Raw genomic sequence first — 23,142 nt, 5'->3', positions numbered from 1 at the left:
TTGGGATGTAACTACAGTTATTGAAATCAGAAACTTTCTCTTTTGCACACCACATACTTACGACCTGCATATTACTGTAAGCACACCCCATACTTACAGCCTGCATATGACTGTAAGTACACCACATACTTACAGCCTGCATATGAATGTAAGTACACCACATACTTACAGCCTGCATATGACTGTAAGTACACCACATACTTACAGCCTGCATATGACTGTAAGTGCACCACATACTTACAGCCTGCATATGACTGTAAGTACACCACATACTTACAGCCTGCATATGACTGTAAGTACACCACATACTTACAGCCTGCATATGACTGTAAGTACACCACATACTTACAGCCTGCATATGACTGTAAGTACACCACATACTTACAGCCTGCATATGACTGTAAGTGCACCACATACTTACAGCCTGCATATGACTGCAAGTGCACCACTTATTTGTATTACTTATTTGACTACTTATATATATTAGCGATAATCTAATTTGCTGTCTTTTTTAGTAAACTATTACATAAGACAGCTACTTATAGTTGCATTCACACAAGGCTTGCTGTGATTGGTGACAGGCATAACTAAACTTTAACTCTGAGCAGCTCCCAAAAGGTATAAGACGAGGTTTATGACTGCATCCACAGTTTGGCATAGAGCTCAAGTGAAGACAAATTTAAAGTCATAAAATAAGCTTCTTAGTTCTGATAGCACAATATTAAAAACTAGTGAGCTAATGCAATACTTCTCACATATCTGTTTGTTCAAAAACTCATTGAGTCCAGGGAGCTAATCATTGACTTTACAAGTTTATGTTGTCATTGACTGTTCAAAGATGGCAGGGGGGCATTTGGTCCAAAACAGTCAGGCTATTTAGCTCAAAGCACCATTCAAGGCCATCATTTGTATCCTAAATGGCTGGTTCTGTGTCTAATTTATTAGACAAACTTGTAGCTCGCTCAAGAACATCAAACAATTTATAGATTCCGTTTACTACAGATAGTATTCTTTGTGCACGTTCGGTGTTATAAGCTGATAACCGTTGAACCCTGACTGGCGATTACTTGTCGATGAGAGACTGTTGACAGATTATATGAATTTTGAGCCAATATTTGTCTCGGCATAATAAGTAATTTCCAACATTTAGCATTCAAAACTTCTTAAAACATTACCAGTTTGTTAGTAAAATTCAAAAAGTATTGTATAAATTAAAAATCTAACAAAATAATAGCAACAAGTATAGGTAAAGCAAGTTAATTTAAACTAAATCTAGTGTAAGCTAGAGTAAGTATGCCATACATATACACATGTACATATATCACCCACTCTACAGCTGAACCTAAGCATTACAGAGTCCACACTCTCGCTCACATATCCTCCTGTAAACTAACAATAATTAGGTAGATTGCCAGGGCGACAAAACAATGAACATGGCAGATTTGCTGTGCATGTCTGACCCACTAGATTGCTGAGCTGTTGAATGACTGCAGCAACATACTTTCTTGGTGTTATAAAGACACACGTTTTTCATATTGGGAAGAACCTGGTAGAGGCATGATGAAAATGACTGACCATCTTTAAAATAAAAACCATTGCAAAGCTCAAAGTTAATAAGCCAGAGAGACTATGAGTTATATCGATGATATACAGCCACCCCAAGGGGGGCTGTATATCATTTGTTATATTCAATGGCTAGTTAATAAAGTTGTGGCACGCTAATTGATCAAGATTTTACCACAAAACAACAGATTTCTAGGCTTCTCGCTGTAACATAGTCGAAAAAAGTATACACCCTTTGGTTTACAGATAAAATGTCGATTTGAGTTGGCCTCGCTATTGTGATACCCTAGGACACTTATATTTCGCTAGTATTTAGTTTCGTGAGTAGCATACAGAGTAAAATTTCGCTGGAACTTAATTTCGCAGCTCTGATGAGTGCGAAAATATAGTGATGTGAAAATAAATGCAGTGGAACAAATATTAGATTCCTCAGGTCCAGTTCACTGGTATGAAATATTTTTCAATTTGGGACTACCGTACTGTTTGGACTATAAACCGCACCTCTATATAAGCTGCATGTGCTTTATTTTCCAAAAACGATAATAAAACAATACATAAACCACACCTTACTATAGGCCGCAGAACTAAGGACTGTGCTTTTTAATGTGGCAGCAACTTTGCCATTTAAAACGGAACAGTGCAGAACGGCACAGTTTCGTACTATCCGACGCTTTTTAACTTAGTGCCTAACGGGACAGTACCGTGAGGCATTGTTTCGTATTTTCTTTCACAGCTAGAAGTGCACTAATTGGAGATTCCCGTTAGTGCGCCCTAGCGGTGAAATAAAAAGCCACAGAATAAGCCACAGTGATTAGCCGCACCCTTGTAGGCCTACCTATAAGCCGCATGGCTCAAATCATCAGAAAAAAGTAGCGGCTAATCGTCCGAAAAGTACGGTAGTTTGTATTTGTGAACCGCAGGTAGAAATGTGTAGGCGAGATCAATAATGCAATTTGATCGCTTGCTGCAGTTTGTCTCCTGGACTATCAATGACGTCAAGGTCCCTGCCGCAGTGACTGATGTTGTACCAATATTAGAATTCAAGTATTTATAGCACGCGGTGCCGCGGTGGCCATGGCCCCGGGTTGTTATTGCTTTTGGGTGGTAATAAAATTCATCACCACAATACCCTAGGACACTTATGTATTCGCGGCATCTAACTTTCGCGTTTTCGCGGTGTAATCCTCTCGCGAAAATTTAATGAGCGAAACTAAACTATCATAACGAACGAGCGAAAACGCGAAGTTAAATAGCTTTGTTCGTTGATATCCACAATAAAATCGTAATATTAGAAATGCAGGCAACTTTCGTCTGTGGTTAGGATAAATGGGAATTTTTTGGTAAACTCATTATAGCTAATACACCGACTGAGCAGCATGGCAAAGCAATATCAGTTTAGTCACCGAATTTGTAACTGATGAGGATGAAAGTCTGGTAGGTGAAGTCGTAAAATTGAAGAATAATTATTGCAGTGATGAATTTTATTACTATCCAAAAACAATATCAGCCCTCATCAGGTCCAACCACATTATCTCTTTCACTGCCAATTATGTACAAATTCGTTACCGGCCTAGTGCCAGCCATTTTACCGAAATTGCCGATATTGCTTCATGATATGTATACAGTATTTTTCAAGTTCTACTTTAATTATCTGTATAATCACGAAAATCTAAATTGTCTGTTATGTCATCAACAACTAATTACCTGTTTTATGACTCGCGCGGGGTAGTTAATGAACTCACAGAAAATTGTTCGTTTTTAGATTAGAAATACTCAAACAAAAGTTTAAAACTGCTTCGTTATTTTAGGCTGATTTTATAGAGAAATCTTCGGACAACACAGTCAATTTCATAAAACACTTAAAGACCGTGGGTTATGTGGTCAACAAATAATAAAATCAGGTTACCAGACAATTGCTGAGAAAGTCAGAAACTGCGTTTATGTCAGTGGCCCCTAGAAAACGCATAAATGCGTTTATGACGGCGTAAGGGTTTAGGTCTAGGTCTAGGTGTTTTAAGAACCCGTAAATCCCGAAATCGGGCAAAAGAAGGCCGTTGAGAACTTTATTTAAAAATAGTCAATAAAACATAAAATTATGGTAAGCCGCGCAAGTTGCGCGATGTTCTAGGTAAAAAACTATTCATATAAAACCCGGTGTTTGCACATACAGCTGAAGGAGCACCCCCCGTAACCAATCTTGTTTCATGACTGTGAAGAACATTTTGTATTTGGTTAAAACTTTCGATAAGAGATTCATGGCAGTCGTCAGATAAAATCTTTAGCATGAGAGACATTCTTGCATGTTTGCGTCTTAGTTCTAAAAGTTCCAGATCTACAAAAATTCTTGCCTCTGTAACACTCTGCCTACCTTTCAAACCAGATATAAACCTAACCGCCCTTCTTTGAACTGCTTCCAATGATGCTACCTGTCGCATCAAATGAGGGTCCCATACTTCACTCGCATATTCCAATATTGGTCTACACAGAGTGAGATATGCAACCCTTCTAACCCTCATCGGCGCATTAAACAAAACATGTTTCATCATTCCCAATCGCTGACTTGCCTTAGATATGATTGAGTCTATATGTAAATCCCAATTAAAATCATTTGATATAAAGACTCCGAGGTATTTAAAACTGTCTACTAAAGATAAAGGTCTGCCACTCAGGTAATACACCACATCTGGGTTTCCGCTACTCTGCCTTACAAAACGAACGATTTGGCATTTATCAGTGTTAAAATTCATTTTCCAGTTATAGGCCCACTGGTCTAATATGTTTAAATCCTCCTGGAAATTCACTGAATCCTGAAGGGTGTTTACCTGAGAAAAAAGCAAAGCGTCGTCTGCAAAAAGCTTGATAGTAGAAAACTTTAGATTATCGGAGATATCATTTATGTACACCAAAAATAGGGTGGGCCCGAGGACAGACCCCTGTGGAACGCCCGATGAAACCAGTAGGTCGGAAGATGCAGCACCCTCTATCACTACTCTTTGGAGTCTGTTTGACAGAAAGTCCCTAATCCAATTTACCATGTACGGGTTTATGTTTGATTTTATCAATTTGTCGATCAACAAGCCGTGAGACACCTTGTCAAATGCCTTAGAAAAATCCAGTACCGCTGCATGTACTATGTTATTGTTATCTACTAATTTCATTATTTCATTCACAGTAGAGACTAGCTGGGTGGAGCAAGATAGGCCTTTTCTGAAACCGTGTTGGTTAGAATATATGACATTTTCCAGATCTTTATTGATGTTACTAAGCACAATATGTTCTAACAATTTGCAAGCAATGCATGTCAGAGATATGGGCCTAAAATTTCCCGGATCTTCCCGACTGCCTTTTTTATGTACCGGAACTACATTGGCCACTTTCCAGATATCTGGAAGTTTTCCAATGTTCAACGAGTACTGGAATATGCTCGCCAATATCTTACTAATAATTTCAGGTTCTAGGCAAAGATCTTCCTTTCTAAATTTATCTGGGCCCGGGGCTTTCCCGCGCTTAAGAGTATTTAGAAGTTTGAGAACTCCATCACTTGTTACTTGTATAGGGCATTTATCTGCAGAAAGTTCAGTTTGAGTTGTGGAAAAACAGTCACTATTTGAAAAAACACCCTGAAAAAATTCGTTAAAAATCTCAGATGATTCTAAGGCTGATTTATTTTTGAAAACCGCAGTGCCTTGTGAGTTTTTTCCAGTTTTCCGCCTATAAAAAGAGTAAAAAGGTTTGCTATCACCCCTTTCCAGGGGTTCAAACAGCACTCGGTGGTAATATTCCTGCTCCATTTTACGAAAACTCTTTCTGTTGGTACGCCTAGTTTGTTTATACTTGGAGAAATCTACTTCTAACCCAGTGTGCTTACTTCTGTCATAAAGTTTTCGCTGTTGTTTCACTGCACGCCTGGCTGAGTTATTAAACCATATTGGCTCCCTGTTATCATTTTTCTTAGGGATACATTTAGGAACAAATCTATTGACAGCTAGATTCATGGACGTCTCAAAAATCTGCCAGACGGAGTTGATACTCGCTTTACTTACAATTGCCTGTACTATATCCGTCAGAGAATCAGTCAAAAGCTCCTTAATAGCAGTAGAATCAGCCTTGTGGTATAATTTGATAAAAGAAGGCTGTTCATGAGATGTCCTAAAATTTGCTGCTACACAGAGTTCAACTAAAAAATGATCGCTGATACCGGGGTTAATTATCCTGTAGTCATAAATAAAACTAGACTTATTTGTCATAACTAGATCTAAAGTGTTTCCTAGCTGATGTGTTTGTTCCATTATAATCTGACGCATATCATGAGACAAGATGCAGTTCAAAAAAGATCTATGCAATTGTTTTTGATTTGAGTTTGATCGAATTTGTAGGTTGCACCAATCTATATCTGGAAAATTAAAATCCCCCACAACTAGTACATTAGACCCTGGAAAATCAGAGGTCATAAAATCCAACAATTCCTCAAGTGGTGCAACTGCCTCTCCTGTCAGCCCAGGCGGAACGTAACAACAAAGAACAAAAAATTCATTTTCATCTCTAGGACATCCAACTTTCACACAAACAGCCTCAACGGGTAAGAAAGATCTTTTGAAAAAGACTTGTTCTTGAGGCAAACTGGCTGTCAAAGCTAACAAAACACCACCACCATGACAATCTCGATCATGTCTGTATATAATTTTTTGAGAAGAGCTCAGAATCATTTCATTATTAAATGATGGATCAAGATGGGTTTCGGTTATGCACAATATATCATATTCCGAAGACAGAACTTGGATATCATTCAGTTTGCCTCTGACAGATCTAGCATTGAGCAGCAAGATTTTAATCGATGTTATTACTTGTTCACTTTTATTATTTTCCCTTTTTTGATTTTGTACGCAGAATCTGGGTCTGCCTCCCTCGTTTCTCTCAACTCCTTTCGAAGCCGAAAATCCTCTTCTTGTTCTTTTTTTGAGAGATCTTTTCTAGCAAAAATACCTGACAGCTTCATGCCATTAATCCTGCTCAACAACTCAAACATTTGATTTTCAGACCTGGTGGATATTCTAAGAGGGCGAGGTCGCTCTTTGTGCTTTGAAGCATCGTACCTACCTAACCTATAGCTGTTATTTTTTTCTACTTTCATGTCAATATGGCAATCTTTGATGATTTTGTCTACTTGCTGTGCCCATTCCTCTCTATTGTCACTCTCTTCTATTCCAAAAAGGATCAGGTTCTTGGCTCTAAATTCAGAGTCTCTGTCTTGCTTTTCTTTATCCTCCAACTGGGCTACCAAGGAACTAGCCTGCCTTGCAAAATTCTCTTGAACTTTAAGACTATTTTGCTCCAAAGCTTTTGCAACATCTGCATACGACTTTTCAAGAGTCTGATGTTGGTTATTCATCTCATTGAATTTATTTCTGTTTGTTTCTAATGTCTCAGTAACCTCAGCAAGAGTCGTCTTAAAAACATCTTGGTTTCTACACACTTCACTAAATTGAGCTTTTGCTTTGTCAACAGTTTTTTGCAATTCTAACGTAAGCTCAGAGAGTTTTTCACACATTACATTTTGCTGTAGCCTAGAAGCCTGACCATCACACTTTGAACAGAACCAGTGCAACCCTTTAGTACCCAAGAGATCTAAAAGACTCTCAGGAACATCAACACAGGAGTTGTGAAACCAAAGATGACAAACCTCACACTCAATAGAGGATTCCAAACTTTCGTCTATGTCTTTCTTACATTTTGCACATGGCTCTGCACTGCCAGCACCTGATGTTGACATTGCTTTTTTCCTTGCTTTTTGTTTCCCACCTGCCATGATGACCACTGAGTCTAGTAATTAAAAATTAAAAAGTAGGGACTCAAAAATTAAAAAGATCCCACTCAGTGTCATATACCTGGTAGTGCCTGAAGCGGCCAAACTACCTTCCCTCTGATCTCAAAACAATATTAATGTGTTATGTTAGTATAAAATATAAATCAGAAAGGAGAAGAAAGTAATAAAAGAGGTAAATATTCATAAAAGTTTAAGAAAAAATTGCTAAAATCTGAGAAGCACTTAGTGGCACGTCCTCTCAGGTCAAGGTCCAACTCAGTAGCATAGTAGTATACAGTTTTGGTTGTGAAGTTGGTTGTTACCTATCTATTTTCTTCTTCTTGGGATTCGAGTGTGAAAGTCACGGCGGGAGGGACCTAGACGTCATTGATTGTCTAAGAAACAAATGGCAGCAAGCGATCAAATTGAATTGTCGATCTCACCCACACATTTCAACCTGTGGTTTACAAATACGAACTGTTCCCAAATTGAATTTTTTTCTTATTAGTGAACTGGACCTGAGGAATGTAATGTTTTTTCCACTGCATTCATTTTCACACCACTATATTTTCGCACTCATCAGAGCCGCGAAATTAAGTTGCAGCGAAACTTTACTCTGTGTGCTACTCACGAAACTAAATACTAGCGAAATATAAGTGTCCTAGGGTAATTATTATTCAATTTTATGACTTTCCCTACCAGACTGTCATCCTCATCAGTTACAAATTCAATGACTAAACTAATATCTTCATCTTCTTCATTTGTCTAGGCTTTTCCAAAAAAAACTTATTATCTTAATTTGTTTTGCCAAGCTGCTCAGTCGGTGTATTAGCTATAAAGAGTTTAGCAAAACTTGCCCAATGAGCCAACCACACACGAAAATTGCCTGCATTTCTAATATGACGATTTTATTGTGAATATCATTGAAGAAATCCATTTACATGTATTTTCGCGTTTTCGCTCGTTCGTTATAATAGTTTAGTTTCGCTCATGAAATTTTCGCGAGAGGCTGTTGCCGCGAAAACGCGAAAGTTAGATGCCGCGAATACCTAAATGTCCTAGGGTAGACGATAGTTGTCTTTAGAGGCAGCACACGGATTGATTGGTTTTCTGATCAATTCTTTAAAGAGGTGTTCAGGACTTTTATAGTCATACACCTCTTGGCGCCTTGAACTCGGCCTCTTTTCACATTCTGTCACTAGTTAATGCATATATTGAGTACAAGTTGGTAGCGATTGAGTACTCAACCAGACTTGTCAGCTCTACAATGTTTTCCTATATACTGATAAACTACACCTAGAATAGTAACTCTACCTCTCTATCATAGCAACTTCATTTCTTTATTATAGTAACTATTTTAGTACAAACTTATAGCGCACTGAGTACATAAAGATTGTATCCAGTACCATCCTAAAACCATAATGGTTCGAGGGAACTATATAATTGTTGACTCCTATTGTTTATTGGTTTACTATTTTCCATTTACGTTTATTCACACTTGAACTACTCTCATGATGTGTAAGAGGCTGGTCTGATACAATATAAAATATTTCTTAGCTTTTAGGACTGCTTCTATGCGACCAGTTGAGAGGCTTCCATAATAGACACTATTCATTTCTCAAGTTTGAATGTTAATTTAGTGCCATACACAGACGTTGGCTATAGTTATTTTTAATACAACAAGGATGAAGCTTCAGAGATTCTGTTAACATTCAAATATATACTTTAGGATTTTCTAATCTTAAAATGTTGTAAGGTCATCAAAAGGTACATAGTTTGTGTCTTTGTCCTTCGATAGCCATAGTTGTCTGAGCTATCTAGACAATTGGGTGCAAGAAATGGACTTCTATCTGAGCCCATCGATACTTTCATTTCATCATGTAAGAGCCATTTCCTGACTATTTTAGGCTTTCTTAGAATTGTACACACAGTTTCACTAGCTCAATTACTTTTACTACTATGTAATTCACTTCCTGTTGTCTATCATAATATTATTATTCCCTTATAAAGGCTTATGGAGTATGACATTGCCTCTCCTTGGAATGGTGAGAAAGTTTCTCATAGTCCTATGAAATTGAGTATCCACCCCTCAAGTTTATCTGATAGCAGCTTTGTTCGTGTCAATGTTTCCGGAAAATTCTTCAATGATTCTCCAGCCCCAGAATGTCCACCAGGCAGGTTCAACAGAAATTACTACTGAACTATGCCTTAAGACAGTGCAATTCTCATAGTTGTGGATAGCTACAGACGCTTTATTGTTTGCTCATTCATAGCACTCAAATTTCCCACATTTTCTCATCTTTAGATTTGTAAAAGTCTCTCACATCGAGTTTGAAATAGTTAATTATCATTAACTTATATGTAATTATAGGACCAACAGACTTTTTATGGGATTATGAGGTGGTCGAGGCATTTTTCCTCAATTCTCAAGATGATACGTACCTGGAAGTCGAATTCTCTCCGTGAGTCATCTTATTTGCGCAATCATTGTCAGTCAGTTGCTGCTGTTACGCTTGCATGGGCCGCTGACACTTGCCAGAATATTTCTTTTTGTGTGACTATATTTATAATATTCCGCTAGATTTATCAGCTGACTTGTCCATGTCTTTTGCTAGCTAAACAACAATCCCTGACAGGACTAGGGTAACACAGGAATGATAGCACTTGCTCCTATATTATCTTCTAGGGTTTAATGTATTGGCATCATAGATATATATGGGTCTATATGTCTATGATTAGAATTGGTAGCGCGTGAGTATTTACATGTATGCAATCATTCTGAAGCTCATATATGCACCTAGTAATACATATAAAAAGCTGCTTTGTGAGTATGGGGTTCTGCAGTTCAACGTGCAGTCGCACAAAGATCTCTACTCTTAGCAGGTTTGACTCACAGCCTTTTCAGGATATAGAGATACATGTTATACATGTTAAATAGACTATTATTACATTCTTGTATTTATTACATATTATTACATATATATTACATGTTCATTCATTGTCTTTACCTATACATTACCTGCGCCTCTACATCATCTACTACTACCTACACATCACCTACAATCTACCTACATATCGTCTACACAACACCTGCACATCACCTAGACATCACCTGCACATCACCTACCTTCTACCTACACATCTATGCATCACCTACACATTACATAAACATCACTTACACACTACATAAACATCTATACATTACCTATGCATAATCTACGCACCTCCTAGCAATTTTTGCATAACTTGTGTAACTTGTGCGAAAATGTGAATTTTTTACACCTTGTAGACAATGGGAACATTGAAGAATGTACGTTTAAGTCAACATGACATAAACATGGATAGAATACTTGGCTGTAAATCCTTCTCTATTGCTCAATTTAAGATACTACTATTTAGGTTTAATACAAATCTAATTAGTTAATTAGATTAGTTGGCAGTTGAAAGCGAAGTTATCTTATGGAAGCAGTGTAATTAAGGTATGAAGAGTGATGTTGAGTTCCTCAGGGTAGATGTTAACATTACTGTTTGGTGATTCTAATAATTTGTGTCATTGTCCGGCATGGCCAATCCAAAGAAGGCTGTAGGCATGCACGCTACTATAATTATTAGTAGTCAACGTGACTCGCTATACGAAACCGTAACGTGCCGAAATTATAATAATAAAATGCAATCCGCTACAGAAGCTGTTTTTTTGTCTTTTCAATTTCAGCCCTCCGCTATACATTTCTATTGTTTGTGTTTTGTAATCAAAATGCACTGAAATAAATACTCAAAACCTTTCGAGGTAATGCTTTAGGCCTAATCGCATTGGCTGCTGTGCATGAGATGATAAATACCTTGCTTAGTTCTGAGACATACAGTTATAAGGAAAGGCATCCACTTACAGTGTTCAAATAAATATTGCTGTCAGCCACTATGTTGTTATGTCTGTTGACTGTTTATCAACAGAAATTAGAGTTTATTCACAGACACCAAAACATATAACTCCTCTAAAAACTGAAACCAGCTACTTGCAGATGCAAAATATATCAGAATTTTTGGCTACCGTATATGCGTATTTAGGTAAGAGTTGTGCTTTGATTTGACTTTTAAAAAGGTTATCTTAAATTATAAAATTATTGATAGCATCTAGTAGGAAATTTTGTCTTCTTTTATATGGTATGTAATGCAACAATGAATTTTAGGGCAACTGCAAATAGGAGTATTTTTGTTTGGGAATTTTGTTGACTCTCCATTATAGGTTATATAAAAATGGTGGGCGTGGCCTGTTTGTTTGGAAACTAGCGAGCTCCCATATATGCTTCAATGGTCGTGGGACGGTGCACTATTATTACATCTCTGCTACAACCCACCTTTGAAATGTCAACTGCATAAAGATCATGGAAATCAATTCTAATACAGTTATAGGTGACAATAAGTCAGGTAGGGTAGGAGGGCTAAGAAATAAATAACAAATGCATATCTGTTCAGATATGATAGCAAGACATAAGGAATAAATACTTTGAGATACTTCGATTTTATCAATCGATTTTATTGTATACATTATATACTGGATAATTATCCTCTCCTGTACACATTAATTACTGGATAATTATCCAATTCTGCACGCATTCATTACTGGAGAATTATCCGCTCCTGTATATATTATCTACTGGATAATTTTCTGCTCCTGCGCACATTATTTACTGGATAATTTGCCGCTCCTGCACGCATTATTTACTGGATAATTATTTGCTCTTGTATACATTATTTACGGGATAATTTTCCGCTCCTGAACGCATTATTTACTGGATAATTATCTGCTCCTGCACGCATTATTTACTGGATAATTATTTGCTCTTGTATACATTATTTACTGGATAATTTTCCGCTCCTGCACGCATTATTTACTGGATAATTATCTGCTCCTGTATACATTATTTACGGGATAATTTTCCGCTCCTGAACGCATTATTTACTGGATAATTATCTGCTCCTGTATACATTATTTACTAGATAGTTTTCCGCTCCTGCACGCATTATTTACTAGATAATATTCGCTCCTGTGCACATTATTTATTAGCAGTTGTTCTCACGGAGGGTGTGTCTAGTCATGATAAAACACTATTAGTGACAATAAATAAACAGACAAGAGTAATAATAAGAGTAATAAGGTCATCTTGAAACAAGTACAAATAAAATGCAAAAAAGTATTTACAAACTGCATGTACCTCCTCCTCGGTAAACATATTTAAAAGTTGTTTATAAAATGATAACTAGTGGCATGTTCGTCTAGTTGCATGACATTTCAAGGTTGTACAACGTTATAGAGTCGAGGCTTATTGTAAGCCAGTTAGTTGAGCTCGTCATGAGAGAGTTCGGTGTCTGCCCAGTACTTACAGTAAATACTATAATTTTTTTCCTACAATCTAATATTAATAAGTTAAATTAATCTAAAGTCGTTTTTCACTTAATCTATTAAATAAAAATAAGTTTCCACCTTTTTTGAACAGGTTGTTACCTCAATCGTCCTAGGACAGGCTGACCTAACGCCATTGATTTTGATTACAGACTCTGCTACCCCTGAAGTATTCTACGACATTGTGTGCTGACACAGGTAGTTGGCAGGGGCAAGCGGACATACCTCTCAACTATTTCCCTCCAAAGGTGGACAAGTTTAACGCGTTTGCTATTCACGGTTCTGGTTCTAACCGTCTGTACGAACAGCTCTACCATCAGATGGAGTTATCCGCTCAGCCAGACATGTGAGTTCTGCAGTATCTATACTTCTCTATAATAAGAACTCTACTTTTCTATAATATTAACTGTATGTCTCTATAATAGGAGCTCTACTCGTCTATAATAGTAACTCTACTACTCTATAATAGGAACTCTACTTCTCTATAATAGTAGCTCTTCTTCTCTATACAGTAATACTTCAACTTACGAGTGCTCTAACGTACGAGAAACTTTAGATACGAGCCAGCTTTTAAGCAAGTTTTAGCACTAACATACAAACAATGTTTGAGATACGAGCACTTGAGTCAGTTGCAAAGTATGCCAGAGGTGTTTTATGAGAACAGCATCACTCTGTATTTTTCAACTACTCAGGTTATACTTTTGTACAGTGTTTTCTGTGCGCAATTTGCAGTGCAGAATTATGTGAATTAAAAGTACGGTGTTTAGACCGAAAGTTTGCCAGTAAAATGAAAGACAATGGAAAGAAAAAGCAAATGATAACAATTGATATTAAACGGAAAATTATTGTAAAATATGCGAAATGTGTATGCGTGGTTGATCTATCTCAGCGATATGACAGAAATACGTCTACAATTATCAAACCGAAGGGTTATATTCAGGGCATTTAGTTTGCAAAAGGACTAACTATAGTTTCTAAACGACGCAGCGATCTTCACGACCGCTGATGGAGAGACTGCTCAGGCATTAAATAAAAGATAAACAATTGGCCGGTGGCAGCGTAACTGAAACGATGTTTCAATAAAGGCGAAAAGGCCGGTGGTTAAAAGGCGAAAAAGCCTCTGTGAAAAGGCCGGTGCTATCTATAAAAATAGACTTTCGGACAAGTTGGCTAGTGGTCGTGCAATAACCCTTTGTGATGACACCAGTGTTTGTACTAATCGCAACACGTTGAAAGGGCGACAAAGGCAAACGTCCTTAGATAGGTTTATCTTAAAACGGCCAGCTAGTCGTGAAAGCGAAACAAAGGAAAAATTAGCAAACCAGCGAGAAACTAACTTCCAACTATGAACGCCGAAGAAATTTTAATTACAAAAAATGAAAGTTTGCTTTTAGGTTTGCTTTTAAGTTTGTTTTTAAGACTTTGATGAAATCCAAATTTATCAAATTCAACTGTTGTAATGAAGAATAACACTTATATCTCCCTCCCTGGCAAATGCTAGCGTTAGCTGCTACTGTATGTATTTAATTTTACATTTTAATTAATCACATTTCCTTGCATTGTTTTTTATTTGTTGCCTTTTGAAAGCACGTGGAAAGTTAGGACAATAACCAACATATTTTTTTCTGTTACAATATCTTGTTTTGAGTGTTTTATTTGCATTTTTTAGAGTATAGAAACCAATTAATATATATTTAATTGTATATATAAATAAATTGCACCAACATGCGAGTAAATTGACATACAAGCTCAGTCTCGGAACGCATTAAGCTCGTAAGTCGAAGTATGACTGTAATAGTAACTCTACTACTAAACTACTACTAAACTCTACTACTCTATAATAGTAACTCTATGTCTCTATAATAGTAACTCTATGTCTTTATAATAGTAACTCTTTGTCTCTATAATAGTAACTCTATGTCTCTATTAAAGGAACTCTACTTCTCTATAAAGTAGCTCTATGTCTCTATAATAGGAACTCTACTTCTTTATAAAGTAGCTCTATGTCTCTATAATAGTAACTCTATGTCTCTATAATAGGAACTCTACTCCTCTATAATAGTAACTCTATGTCTCTATACTAGGGACTAGTGCTGGGACGATATCAAAAATGCGTTTTGATACGATATGATGGCGTAGTCAACCGATATATCGAAATATCGGTTATGTTATTCGGAGTTGTCTTGTCTGTCAAGAAAATGCCATGGAAGAACAACTCCCTAATGAATCTGTATACCGGTATAATTCTCTGCAGAATCTGGTTTCAAATAGGTAGAGAGGAATATCCTTCGTTTTTCGTGACGTCTTTCTATCGTTGTCCGCCATCTTTATGGAGAACTTCTATCGTTAAAAACACAAAGCTTCTGCAATTAATTATGTTTGTTATGCTTTTGTTTGCAAATTTTTTATTGTAGTATCAAAACAACATCAAAAATACCATTTATCATGAAAACATCAACGATACTTACACAGTCAGATGGTACAGACCATATTATAGTCATCAAATTATTAATAACAATTAATCTTGCTACAATCAATACTCATAGAAGACCTATTCTTCAAACCTGAACTCTTGTATATAGTATCAATCAATTTATTTTTGTAAAAGTTATCCTGCATTATTTATTTGAAGTCATCATCTCATGTAAATTTTCTTTTAATTTTTACACTAATAATCTCAAACTAAACATGAATTGTTCACTACTATCTTGCATTCAAGATACTTTCACAGGTTTCATTTTATTTGATAATATGCCTGAAAATAGAGGCTTTTTGTTATTTTGTTATCAGCAAAATTAAACATTACTAACTAACATACTATTAATTAAGAGAATGACGATAGCTTTCTACAAAGATGGCGGCCTTTTCGTGCCCGAGCGCGTTTGCAAACAATGCGATGACGTCAAAAAACCGATGGATCTATATTATCGTCGATATCGTCCAATATCGACGGTATCCGATATTTCGATATGGGCAGAAAGCACTCGGTACGGTCGGTATCAGAAAGTGATATCGACGATATACCGAAATATCGTAATATCGTCCCAGCACTACTAGGGACTCTATGTCTCTATAATAGGAACTCTACTAGTCTATAATAGTAACTCTGTGTCTCTATAATAGGAACTCTATGTCTCTATACTAATAATTCTATGTCTCTATAATAGGAACTCTATGTCTCTATAATAGTAACTCTATGTCTCTATAATAGTAACTCTATGTCTCTATAATAGGAACTCTACTTCTCTATAATAGTAACTCTATGTCTCTATACTAGGGACTCTATGTCTCTGTAATAGTAACTCTATGTCTCTATTATAAGAACTCTACTTCTCTATAAAGTAGCTCTATGTCTCTATAAAAGGAACTCTACTTCTCTATAAAGTAGCTCTATGTCTCTATAATAGTAACTCTATGTCTCTATAATTGGAACTCTACTTCTCTATAATAGTAACTCTATGTCTCTATGCTAGGGACTCTATGTCTCTATAATAGGAACTCTACTAGTCTATAATAGTAACTCTGTGTCTCTATGATAGTAACTCTATGTCTCTATACTTGGGACTCTATGTCTCTATAATAGTAACTCTATGTCTCTATTATAGGAACTCTACTTCTCTATAAAGTAGCTCTATGTCTCTATAATAGGAACTCTACTTCTCTATAAAGTAGCTCTATGTCTCTATAATAGTAACTCTACTACTAACTCTACTAGAATTCTCCTCAATTATACCAAATTAAAGTAGCTCTACTGCTCTACAGCAGTAGCTTACTACATGATTATTATCATTATGTTCGTAGTCACAGACTAGATGACTTTAAACCCATAGAGTTCTCAGCAATTATACCAAATAACATGTGCAGGAGTTGTTCACCCATGCGGATGGCCAAGATGAAGTAGCGCTCAGGAGGTGCAAGTCAAGTGATACTATGATTTATATGATAAACTGACCATAAATATGGAATATTTGATGTACGATCTACAAACATACCTTTACTGGCTGCTGTTATGTTCCTTGTTCATTACTTACTAGTAAATCACTGCTGCTATGTCCAATCTAATTTTAAATTTTATATATCTTTTCTAGTAATTTACTGCTTTTAAAAAGAAAAAAGTATTTTTATAGGGAAAACTTTGTTTTTCTCCATTCCCCTCTTGCTCTCTCTATCGTAGGTAGTTGATCAAACACATGTAGATTGTTAGATATATTTTATGAGAAAAAGTTAAGCTGGTCTTGAACTACCTTGCTTGAATTTTTCGTCAGATCTATTATTTAACTAAGTTTGTTTATTGCAAAGATGGATCATTGTTGCTTCAAAAATTTGCAAGAAGAGGTGGTTGGTAACTGCTTATATCAAGTAAGGTAAGATAACTCCTTGTGCTGTTGGTTAATCCGACTTTATTTTAGAAAGAACAACTCTGATTTGAGGCTACTAGCTTACACTTTCAATAAAGGAGCGATGCAGTTGGTCATGCCTTCTATATTTATTATTTGTTTTACTTTTACGTTTTGTTAGTTTATGTTGCTGCTTTGCGACTAATGTGGTCCGCACCTTGTATCAGCAATTTAGCAGCTTTTAATTCTTCAGGTTGTGGTAATTGTTTCTTAGTTCTGAACCAAATTCCAGGGTACTCAAAGAAATTTCTGATTGTTCTAACTACCAGAAAATAATACAGTCAGTCGAGTCTCGCTAAAGCTATGAAAATAATCCTCCTTCAGCATCGCTCCGGCTATTGTTGTAAAGTCTTGCTAGTAGTATTATATGCTTATGCTGGTGAAGATATGAAACACGTGTAAACACTCTTTTGCTCTGATGATCAGCTTGATAAAGTCGAGGAACAACTGATTAGGCTGCTACCATTCCTTTTTTGTATTTGAAGAGGGGTGAGGGCCAAGTCAGTGAAGTGACTTTGTTTGACAGGCAGTGAGATACCTGTTCGGCCATGCTCACGTAAAGCAGCAGTTGAATCATACCTCCATACACTAATGTTTATGGAAAGCATTTGGGCAGGTGAAATACTGAACAGAAGTTATAGGCGAATCCATCTCTTGCAGGCCCTCATTCATTAGCTCCAGCATAGATCTTTCATGGAGTTGTCTTGCCTTCTCTAGAAGAGGATTTTACAAAACCTTTAGAAAGCCTCCCCAAGCCAAAAGACTTGATTCAAGGCTTCACTGAAATCATGAAAATGTAAGAAGTATGTATGTATGCATAAATCTGACCGAAGAGTATCCATACCGGAACAGGAAGTAGTAATAATCGAAGATATAATCTCTTGCCATGTCCAATGTTATCATTGTTGTAAACTCCTTGAATGTGCATGGATAGCTCCTTGAAGGTCAGTGTAACCATGCTTTTCATTCAATGTAGTCCATTACACAATATGTGAATAGCTGGAATGGTGGGTGTTTTCTGGGTGAGTTTTGCCTTACACTTTCTCTGTTTTATCCTTTTTACCTTTGTGTATGTCGTATGGTGGTATCTATGTCATACGATGTATTCATCTATATCATATGATGGTATCAATGTCATATGATGCATGTATCTACGTCATGTGATGCATGCATCTATGTTATATGATGTATGCATTTATGTCATGATGTACATACCTATGTCATATGATGATATCTATGTCATATGATGCATGCATCTGTATCAAATAATGGTATCTATATCATATGATGTATGCATCTATGTCATATGATGTATCTACATGTATATCATATGATGTATATATCTATGTCATATGATGCATGTATCTGTCATATGATGGTATCTATGTCATATGATGTATGCATCTATGTCATGTGATGTATGCATCTATGTCGTATGATGCAAATATCGATGTTATATGATGTATGCATCTATCTCATATGATGTATGTATCTATGTTATATGATGGTATCTATGTTATATGATGTATGAGTCTACATATGTTTTATGTGTTCTTTATACTAGCATATAAGGAAGTGTTTGTTCTCATTGAAAAAAAATCATTCAAAATTTAATTCCTTCTAATGGATTTACAGTAATTTGCTTCGAAACGTTCCCACCAATTCAAATGCAACCACCTATCCTTACCCTAACAATCAAAACCATGAAGCAGCATTACGTAAACAATCAGATTTCACTTGCTGAACAAACTTGTAACAGTAAACATGTTTATTCAGGCTCTTCTTGTTTGTTTTGTGATTCTGTCATGCGATCACATGCTGATTCAAGTGATCATACCGATAGTTCGTGATTATATTGAGAGAAATGGTGTAGCTCTTACGATAGCTATTATCATCGTCCCACTGATTGAGAAGATACTGTAAGTCAGCTAATATCTATTATAATTACAATTACCAATTAAAATAATACAAATTGTACCTGTACCCTGCGTGTGAATACACTTAACTGTATTATAGTAAATAGTTTACTTTCTGTAAGAACACAGGCTTGTCTATGATCGGATAGAATTTAACTTATGCAGAGCAGCTAGTTTTTCGTTGTGCACAACACAACAGCTTCACCTAAAGTTATTTCCTCTGGTTGATAACACTAATTATAATGCGTGTGATGTGAGAAGTACAACTCCAGCATTGTCAGAGCAGTGTAATCTTACCATATCTTCTCTATCATAATTCAGGGCTGTATTTAATACTATGCCTATTAATGATGACAGCAGCAGTGATAGAGTCTGTTCTTCTCATCTAAAGTAAAATGTACCATAACTAGTTTGTGCTGATTGACAGACAATCATTAATTACTCCACCATTATATTTACAGATTCTTTAACATCCCGGGTACAAAGGCTAAAGCTTCTACAGCTCCCAGAGGTAAACCCAAACAGCAAAGAAAAAAGAAATACCTTATCAAAAAGAAAGGTCAGGGTAACAGGAAAGGCTTTGCAATAAAATTGAGGCCTCAAATGAAGTTGGAAAAGATTGAACAATCACAACAAGACAACTCAAGCCTTGACCTTGAAGCTCGCGTGACAGTTATTGACGATAGCAACATCTTGCCTTCTTGTATCCAAGAAGCTGATCACCCTCAAACCAAATATGTTACATTCGAACAAGACAACTCAAGCCTTGACCTCGAAGCTCGCGTGACAGTTATTGATGATAGCAACATCTTGCCTTCTTGTAGCCAGGAAGCTGATCACCCTCAAACCAAATATATTACATCGGACATGGACATTGGCAATATTGAGGTTTCCCCACCACAAAATGGTGGTCGACTCCAAAAATTGTTCTTTGGTTGTTTTAAACCGAATGTTTGTTAGAAAGTATTATTTTACATATATGTTATTTTTGTTTGTTTGTAAATAAACTATATAGTTGAATTGAACCTATTGCACCAACCGTGTGTTAAATTTTGTTAGAGTTGTCTTATCAATAAGGTTATTTGACAATAGAGAAGCATACTCTTTCCATACTTTATTTTACATCTAAAAATAGAGCAATGCAAATGAAATGTATAATAACTTCCTTCATTAACTTTTTTACTGCCAAAAATATTTAAAGTGTTTTGCAAGCTTCCTCATCAATTTTAGAGCCTGTTTCTTTCTACATGTCAGCACATCTCATGCGCTATAATAACAAGTCAGATGCATGACTGCTGTCAGGTAGCGTTCTGTTACTAATGCTGCCAAGTACTTATTAAAAACCAAAAAATATAAGCGGAGACAGCTAGATGTAAATATTTTATATATGATGAGAAATATCTATTTATTATATATTTATTATTATTAGAAATAACTATTTATTATTTAGCTGTTTCCATGGAAATGAAAGTGGCAGGCAACTCTCATTACTTCTTGTTTATAAGCTGATTTTTAATACCCTGGCAACGCTGGGTAGCACAACTAGTATATATATATAAGAGTACAGTTCAAGATGCAATGAACATCCAGTAAACTGCACAATGAGAGACTTCCAGGCGTTTTGCTGTTGGTCACTCCTGCGGCAGCTCTTACAGCTCTTTATGACTGCTTAGTTCCGCCCTCAGTAGCAAGGTCGATTCGGCAGCTAACCTTTGGCTGATCGAAAGTGTTACCTGGAGCCGTGTTGTCTGCCGAGTTGAGGCATGGCCCTGTCATGGCGTCGGTTGCTTCAGGGTCGGCTTCTCTTTTTGACCCGGCTCTGGTCTCGTCGATCGGTCACCACAGCATCATAAGAGAGATCTTTGATGATGTTAACAAGTTCTCATGAAAAGGGAGAAGAATAAGAGCAGACTAACTACTCCTTATTTATTGTGTAAAAGTAAGTCCACCACAAGCAAAGACAGGTACAATTTATATTCCTAAAAGGATAATTGCACTCACCGGATGCGTTTCATAGACTTTTGTCATTAAACATAGTGTATTGAAATTGACAAAAATCTTGAGCATTGATGAGCCTCATTCTAGTCATTCATAAAGATCTCTGGCAGTAGTATGTAGAGAGCAGATCTACACAAAAAAGTGACGGATCCAGCGGGGGGATAGAAAAAGGGGGTTGCGAATTAAATTGGCTAGGGGTGTAGATTGAATTGCGTGGAGTTGAATGAGATGTTGGGGTTTGGGGGGAGATTGTGGTGTAGAGTAAGGGGTTGAATTCGAGGGGGTATGGATCCGCTCCCGGCGTAATCGGCGGATTATCTGTGGATGAGTCATCCGATTAGTGGGGGATGAGTCATCCGATTAAACGTGGATTATCGCGGGATTAGTCGGGGGAATCGTTGCGGATTAGTCGGCCGAATCGTCGCGGATTATCGGTGGATTAGTGGGGGGGTGAATATCTGGGACATCGAGGGCTGGTTGGTTTTCCGGAGTGGATCTCGCGGATTATCGAGGAGAGCGAGAGATTACCGGATGAGTGAGGGGGTTAATATCTGGGACACCGAGGGGTTGATTTTCCGGAGATTGTTATATATTTGAAACATTGAATATACATGTATATGAGAAAGTGTTTATGTACAAAGTTATTTTTTGAAGATTTGATGATTTTGTAATGTTGAAGCTCTTGAATGGTTAAGAATTTTAAGGAATTTATTTTCGGTTTTTTTTTGTATTTTTTTGTATGTAAGATTGAAATTTGTTGGAGAAATTAATATGTTGAATGAAAGATCAGTTTTATTACAAAATTATTCACTTTAAAAGATATATTTATATGTATTATTCATTATTTCCATCATCATTTTGTTTCAATAAAAATAAAATAGTTTATGTTTAACTTGAAATATATGAAAATGTTCAAGTAGATAGGACACAATAAAGATAATATAGTATAAATGAAACATTGAATATATACATAAGAAAATGTTCATGTACAATCTTTATAACGAAGTTTGTATCGAGTTGTTTATCATTCACTCATCGTCATCGGAAATATCTATGATAGCAGATTCCTTTTTGCATTGTGAACTCTCGTAAAATCTGCTTGCTTCTTCATGTCCCATGACTACTACATCGTAGTATTCGCGAGTATTGTGAGATGTTACTAGTCCCTTGTATATAATGATACCCGGATAATTTTCTTTCAACGAAAGGGCATATCTCGAAGGCATCGTTAAAGTTCCTTGAACTTCCTCTCCATCAACTTTGGTTGAAAATGCTACAGTTGGTACCACATTCACCTTGCCTTCAGCATCTTTGTATTCACTTGTTCCAACATTGTGATAGTAGAAAATAGATGGTGCTTTGAACTCCTTGAGATGACGAGTCTCGAAAAGTTGTATAAGTTTTTCAAGTCTCTTTGATCTCAGATTGGCTAGAGTGCGTTTCATGTCCAAGGGAGTTGAGGTTCCTTCTGTTACTCGTCTTAAGTCATGGTAACTCCCCTGTCCATTACTCTTAGGTTTTAATCCAAGATATACCATAATACTTGGATAAGACAGCGATTCATCTAGAAATCGTTTTGGAGCAAATACAGCAGTAGATTTAGTAATCCCATTTTCCACATAGTTGAAGTGAATGATACAGCACGCTCCATGGATCGAATGAGCTTCTTCCGTTTTTGTCACCTCCATAATCAATCCTACTGAAAGGTCTGTCATTTTCTGCAGTGATTTTGCCTCCATTAAAGTATCCTTACTTAATGTTCTTAACTTGTCTGCCACATCTTTTGCCCTTTGCTCCAAATTCGTTTCGATTTGGTTGGATTTCTTCTTCTTCGTTGGAGGAGTCGTGTTAGAAAGAGTTACAGGTGAAATTCTCTTTTTCGTCATCTTCACTGAACTATTCGATCCAGGTTTTATCACTCCAGATTGAGTATTATCCTCCATAGTTGTGTAGTGTGTTAATTCTCTGAGTTTGAATGAAGAACTGATATCGTTTTAGTAAAATTCTGCTGGTTATATACAATTCTCCTCATCAAATGATTAATGAGTTTTGATAAATTTAGCT

General features: G+C 36.5%; 1 protein-coding gene across 1 annotated transcript; it reads left to right on the top strand.

Annotated features, from left to right (window-relative positions):
• Positions 1-9,380: 9,380 nt before the first annotated feature.
• LOC137406926 (UPF0462 protein C4orf33 homolog) lies at positions 9,381-13,117 on the top strand. The gene is made up of 4 exons (XM_068093529.1): positions 9,381-9,540; positions 9,738-9,828; positions 11,610-11,688; positions 12,920-13,117. The coding sequence occupies exons 1-4, from the start codon at positions 9,381-9,383 to the stop codon at positions 13,115-13,117; spliced, it is 528 nt and encodes a 175-aa protein (XP_067949630.1).
• Positions 13,118-23,142: the final 10,025 nt, after the last annotated feature.

Source organism: Watersipora subatra, chromosome 10 (genome assembly GCF_963576615.1).
Source record: "Watersipora subatra chromosome 10, tzWatSuba1.1, whole genome shotgun sequence".
Classification (NCBI taxonomy): Eukaryota; Metazoa; Bryozoa; class Gymnolaemata; order Cheilostomatida; family Watersiporidae; genus Watersipora; species Watersipora subatra.
Note: the sequence above shows the minus strand (reverse complement) of the source record. Positions and strands in the feature narration are given on the sequence as shown.